Raw genomic sequence first — 6,743 nt, 5'->3', positions numbered from 1 at the left:
AGCCACTGTGTCAATCCATCTCATTGAGGGTCTTCCTCTTTTTCGCTGACCCTCTACTTTACCAAGCATGATGTCCTTCTCCAGGGACTGGTAAACATGTCCAAAGTATGTGAGATGTAGTCTCGCCATCCTTGCTTCTAAGGAGCATTCTGGCTGTGCTTCTTCCAAGACAGATTTGTTCGTTCTTCTGGCAGTCCGTGGTATATTCAATATTCTTCACCAACTCCGTAACTGAAAGGCATCAATTCTTCTTTGGTCTTCCTTATTCATTGCCCGGCTTTCACATGCATATGAGGTGATTGAAAACACCATGGCTTGGGTCAGGCACATCTTAGTCCTCAAAGTAACATGTTTGCTTTTTAACACTTTAAAGAGGTCTCCTGCAGCAGATCCATAAATATTACAGCCTTGGAAACCCTATGGGGCAGTTCTACTCTGTCCTATAGGGCGACTGTCAGTTGGAATCGACTTGACAGCAATGGGTTTGGGTTTTTTTGTGTGTGACCTAGGGAGGGAGTCCCTGGGTGGGGTAGACAGTGTACACACTCATCTGCTAACCCAAAGGTTGGACGTTCGGATCAATCCAGAGGTGTCGCAGAAGAAAGGCCTGACAGTCTACTTCCGAAAAATCAGCATTGAAAACCCTTTGGAGCACAGGTCTACTCTGACACACATGGGGTCTCCGTGAGTCGATGTCGACTCCACGGCAACTGGTATTTTAAACCAGGGAGAGTGGTGGCTAGCAGGTCACAGTTTCCTGCTGGCCTAGGGGGTCACTTGGGAGGGAGGGAGCCATCAGCTCTGTACTGGAGCAGGGCTATCCAGTGGAAATACAATGTGGCCACTTGTGGGGTTTACAACTTTTCAGTAGCCATGTTAAAAAAAAAAAAAGGGAAGAGAAACAGGTGAAAGTAATTTTAATAATATATTTTAATGAACTCAATACTTCCAAAATATTATCATTTCAATGGGGTGTTATTGTTGTTAGGTGCCGCTGAGTCAATTCCAACTCATAGTGACCCCATGTGACAGAGCAGAACTGTCCCATGGGGTTTTCTAGGCTGCAGTCTTTATGGAAGCAGATCCCCAGGTCTTTCTCCTGCAGAGCTACTGGGTGACTTCCAACTGCTGACCTTTTCTGGGTAGCAGCCGAGCTTATAAATGGGCTGTTTTACATTCTTTTTCTCCCTTCCTTCCATCCTTCCTTCCTTCCTTCCTTCCGTCCTTCCTTCCCTCTCTCCCTCCCTCCCTCCCTCCCTCCTTCCTTTCTCCCTCCTTCCCTCCCTCCCTTTTTTTACTAAGTCTCAAAAAGCTCGTGTGTAGTTTGAATTTATCACACGTCTCCATGTGAACTGACCACAGTTCAAGTGCCCCGTAGCCACGCGTGGTCAGTGGCCGAGGTACTGGATAGCCAAGTTCTAGAAAGTCAAGAGGGCGTCAGCTCGGGGGATTACATTAGAATCCCCTGGGGGGGGCGCTTTTAAAAATGATAGTTGCTAGGGTGGGGTTCTGGGTGTGGGTATTTGTTACAGGTTGCATCCTGTCCCTCCAAAAAAGATAGGCTGACGTCCTAACCCCTGGTGTCTGTGAACATGACCTTGTTGGAAATAGCGTCTTTGAATATTTTATCCGTTAACACGAGGTCACACTGCAGTGAGGTGGGCCGTAAATCCAATATGAAAACCAAAGCAGCTGCCATCAGGTTGACTCCAAGGCACGGCAACCCCACGTGTGTTAGAGTAGGAGTCTGTTCATAGGGTTTTCGATGGCTGAGTTTTCTGAAGTAGATTGCCAGGCCTTTCCTCTGAGTGCCTCTGGATGAACTCAAACTTCCAGCCTTTCAGTTAGCAGCTGATGGTGTTAATCGTTTGCATCACCCAGGGCCTCCAATATGAGCGGTGTCCTTGTGAGAGAACGGGAGTCGGAGTCCACCTGATGGCAACTGGTTTTTTTTTGGAACATGGGTTATGGGTTGTGCCTAAGATGGAAAATTGGGGGGGACCCAAAGCTGGGTGCCACCATGGCATGAGGTGGCCTGTGCTCACCTTGGCTGCCAGGATGTGCCAGGCGTCCTCGTCCACGCGGACCACGCGGTAGTAGAGGGCGTCCCCACTGTCCACACAGTGTGAGTTGTCCAGGAAGCGGAAGCTGTGGCCGGGGCGGCAGGGGCCGGGGCAGCCCCCCGCGAGCCGGGTGTGGAGCCGGGCGTGGATGGCGCCGAGGCTGGCAAGCTGCCAGGCAGCGAGCGTGGCATGCACCGCCTCCAGGTTATGCAGGTCTTGGAAGAAGCGGCCCAGCTCGGCGTCGGGCGTGCTGAAGGTCAGCTCTGCGAGGGGGCTGGCTGGGCCCACCTGGCCGTCGCCCTCCTGGCTCTCGTCCACACTGTGGGACCCCAGGAGGGGCCCCTGAGGCTGCCCAGTGTGGGTGGGGCTGGGGCTAGAGGCCCCATAGGTGGGCAGGGACTGGGTTCGAATCAAGGTCTTCTTGGGCAGGGGTGGGGGCTTCGGGTCAGCCAAGAGGGAGCCGGCTGTTCGGAGGCGGTGGGCCTTGGAGGGCAGCAGGTTGGCGCGGCTCTCACCTGGGGAGGACAGAGGGCTGTGAGGACAGAGGGCTGTGAGACCCAGGACACCTGACTCCGCCCCTCGGCCTTGATGGTCCCATCTCTTAAGATGGGAATAATAATGGTCTGTGACTCTCCATGCCCTCTAGGGTAGGGATGATGTGCTGGGTTGAACCGTGTCCTCTCAAAAGACATGCCAAAGTCCTAAACCCCGGTACCTGTGAACATGACCTTGTTTGGAAATAGGGTCTTTGCAGATGTCATTAATTAAGTTAAAAACGAGGTTATACTAGAGCAGAAAAGCACCAAAAAGCCAGTCGTCATCGAGTCAGCTATGACTCCTGGTGACCCCAAGTGTGTTAGAACAGAACTGTGCCCCACAGGGTCCTCCGAAGGAGATTGTCAGGCCTTTCTTCTGGGTGGACTTGAACCTCCAACCTTTAGGTTAGTAGCCGAGCGCATTAACCAGACTCCTCCTGGGCTACGGTGGACCCTAAGTCCAATGGTTCTTGTCTTTATAAGAGAAAGGAGAGGGAAATTTGGACGGAGGGCAGACGGCCCCGTGAGCAGGAGGCAGAGACTGGAGTGATGTGGCCACAAGCCCAGGAATGCCTGAGGCCCCAGAAGCCGGGAGAGACAACCAAGGACTCTCCCCTGGAGCCTTCCCAGAGAGCGCCACCCTGCAGACGCCTTGATTTCAGTCATCCGGCTTCCAGCACCAGCAGAGGGTTAACCTCTGTGGTTTTAAGCCCCCTAGTGTGTGGTACCTTGTTACAGAAGCCCCAGGAAATGCGAGTGTTGTGGATTGAATTGTGTCCCCCCAAAGTACGTGTTGTAAATCCTAACCCCTATGCATGTGGCTGGAGCCTTAGTGGCGCAGTGGTTAAGAGCTTGGCTGCTAACCGAAAGGTCGGCAGTTCAAATCCGCCAGCTGCTCCTTGGAAACCCTATGGAGCAGTTCTACTCTGTCCTATAGGGTTGCTAGGAGTCGGAGTTGACTCGACGGCAACAGGTTTGGTTTTTGGTTTTAGTCCTGTGGTCATAATCCCATTGGGGAATCGGTTGTCTTGTTATGCGAATGAGGCAAGATTAGTGTAGGGTGTTCCTTGAGTCAATCTCTTACAAAACATAGAAGGGACAGATTAGGCAATCAGAGATGGGGAAGATGCCAAGTCACGTGGAGATCTCCAAGGAACCAGGAAACAAGCTGAAGAGACAGGGACGTTCCCCCAGAGCCGACAGAGAGAGAAAGCCTTCCCCTAGAGCCAGCGCCCTGCTTTCAGGCTTCTAGCCTCCTAGACTGTGAAGGAATGAAGTTCTGTTTGTTAAAGCCACCCCCTTGTGGCATTTCTGTTATAGCAGCACTAGATGACAAAGACAGCATACAGATGCCATCCTCAATTTGCAGATGAGGAAGCTGAGGCTCCTGGGAGGGACAGATCCTGCCCAGCACCAGGTGACCCTGTTTTCCTGTGTGGCTGCCCCCACCCCGAACCCTGATTTCCTCATTTCTGCCATCTGGTGGCCCCACCCCGCCCTGCCCAGCCACCTCCACAGGACTCGCCTCCCCCCTCCTCAAGCCACTCACCAAGGTTGCTGTATGTGGGCTGCGTGGACCAGGTGGGGACGTCGGGTGCGGGGGTCTCGGCGGGCCGCTCGGGGCTGTTCATGCTGCAGGGAGAATGTGGGAGTGGGGGCGTGTGGGAGTGGGCATGTGCGGGGTGGGGTGTCTGTGGGTACACGCAGGTGGATGTGGGCAAGGTTTTTGGAGGAAGAGACAGGGCCCTAGGTGAGAGTAGGGAACCCCAGCTCTGGTTCCTATCGCCCCCTTGCCCTGCCGTGGCACCCTGGGTGGCTCTGCAGCCTGTTTGGGATCATTCTTCATGTGTAAGACAACAATGTCACCATCAGCCCTCCAAGGGCATGAATGGACAGCGGCCCTGAGGCCAGGCCACCAGGGACAGCTGGGGTGGACCACAAAGGGTCCACCCCACACTTGTGCCTCCTCCCAGAGTTCATCCCCCAGCCCCCCAACTCCAGCTCACCCCAAATTCAGAGAGTTGCCCTTTCTGCCATTCCCTATCCCAGCCCACCCCCCCAGTAGCCCCTACCTCAGGACAGGAGTCTGAAACAGGTCCCAAGCGACTAACGGGGGAGGGGTCCTTGGGGGACCAACTCTCAGTAGCTGCAGCCACTGGCCTCGGGGGTGTCTGGCCGAGTGTCAGGAACAGGAAATATCTGGGCAACTGTTTGACCGCAGGCTGGGGCTCAGGGGGAGGGCGGGGGCCTGTTTGCAGCACTTCCCCAGCCTGGGGCCCACACCCCTGTCCATCCTCACAGGACAGGAAGTAGAAGGAATGGCATTCCAGGCAGAAGGAACAGCCTGGGAAAAGACCTGAACGTCAATGATTCTCTTGACGACACTACGCTGAACGAAAGAAGCCAGCCACAAAAGGACAAGGATTGTGTGATCCCACTTAAGGGAAGGACCCAACGGGAAAGAGCATGGAGACCAATGTGGATCGGTGGTTACCTGGGGCGGGAGGGGCCCTGCTGGCGCAACGGTGAAGCACTCGGCTGCTAACTGACAGGTCGGTGGTTCGAATCCACCCAGTGGCTCCATGAGAGAAAGGCCTGGCAACGTGCTCCTGTAAAGGTCACAGCCCAGGAAACTCAATGGGGCGGTTCTACTCTGTCACATGGGGTAGACTGAGGCACTCAACAGCAGCAACAACCAGGGTGGGAGGGGTGAGGGGGAAAGGAAGACCCCATGTTTAGGGGGCACCGAGGTTCTGTGAAGGGGACTGAAGAGCGGTGACGGCTGGGCAACATGATGAACATAACTGATGTCACTGAAAGGCACGTGAAGATTGTTGAAATGGCCAGTGTTTTGTTGCATATATATTTACCATAATAAAAGTAACTCGAAAGATTAGATAGGAACCTTAGGGAGCAGTGAGTTCCTGTTAAGGGGGAGGAACAACTCAGAAAAGGAGGCTGAGAATGGTTGCACAACTCGACAAATGTAATCAATGTCACCGAATTGTACATGTAGAAACGGCTGAATTGGTGTATGTTTTGCTGTGTGTATTTGCAACAACAACAACAAAGCAAATAAAATTTAGGGAAAAAAAGTAAATGGTTCTACGTGGTTGTTAGTTGCCTTTGGGTCAATTTCAACTCATGGCGACCCCACATGTACACAGTAGAACTGCTCTATAGGGTTTTTTTTTTTTAAATAACTTTTTTGGTTGTTGTTGTTGAGAAAAAACACAGCAGAATATACACCAGTTCAACAGTCTTTACATGTACAACCCAGTGACACTGATTACATTCTTCAAGTTGTGCAACCATTCTCACCCTCCTTTTCTCGGTTGTTCTTCCCCATTAACATAAACTCACTGCCCCCTAAGGTTCCCATCTAATCTTTCCAGCTGCCATTGTCAATATGATCCCATATAGATAGATCTTAAAAGAGCACAATGCTCAAGGCAGACATTCTTTACTAAATAAGCTAAACTATTTTGTTTTAAGAAGACTTTAGGGGATATTTTTGGTTTAAGGTTTAAAGATTATCTCAGGGCAATAGTTTTAGGGGTTTATCCAGCCTCCACGGCTACAGAAAGTCTGGAGTCTATGATAATTTGAAATTCTCTTTTGCATTTCCCCCCTTTTGATCAGGATTCCTCTATAGAATCTTTGATCAAAATATTCAGTAATGGTATCCAGGCACCATACAGTTCTTCTGGTCTCATGGCAAATGAGAATGCTGTTTATGGAGGCAATTAGTCACACATTCCATTTCCTCCTCAGATTCCTGACTCCTTCCTCTGTTGCTCCAGGTGAATAGAGACCAATTGTTGTAACTTGGATGGCCGCTTGCAAGTTTTTAAGATCCCAGGCACTAAGCAATGAACTGGGAAGTGGAACAAAAGCACTTAACACATAACTAGGCCAATTACCTGGGATGTTCCATGAAACCATGATCCTAAACCTTCAAATCAAGGAATCGAATCCCGTGAGGTGTTTGGTTCTACATAAGCTACTCTTTTTTTTTTTTTATTGTACTTCAGGTGAAGGCTTACAGAACAAATAGTTTGTCATGAAACAGTGGTACACATATTGTTTTATGACATTGGTTAACAACCCCACAACATGTCAACCCTCTAACTTCTCAACCTTT

General features: G+C 51.2%; 1 protein-coding gene across 1 annotated transcript in view; it reads right to left on the bottom strand.

Annotated features, from left to right (window-relative positions):
- The window catches only part of PEAK3 (PEAK family member 3), a 6,741-nt gene extending 2,511 nt beyond the window's left edge, over positions 1 to 4,230 (bottom strand). Inside the window, exons 1-2 of the mRNA XM_004378657.2 lie at positions 4,149 to 4,230; positions 2,046 to 2,578 (exon numbers count right to left, since the gene is read on the bottom strand). Coding sequence (XP_004378714.1) covers positions 2,046 to 2,578; positions 4,149 to 4,230 — 615 coding nt within the window. The remainder of the gene's footprint in view (positions 1 to 2,045; positions 2,579 to 4,148) is intronic.
- Positions 4,231 to 6,743: the final 2,513 nt, after the last annotated feature.

This window comes from Trichechus manatus, unplaced genomic scaffold (genome assembly GCF_000243295.1).
Source record: "Trichechus manatus latirostris isolate Lorelei unplaced genomic scaffold, TriManLat1.0 scaffold00057, whole genome shotgun sequence".
NCBI lineage: Eukaryota > Metazoa > Chordata > Mammalia > Sirenia > Trichechidae > Trichechus > Trichechus manatus.
Note: the sequence above shows the minus strand (reverse complement) of the source record. Positions and strands in the feature narration are given on the sequence as shown.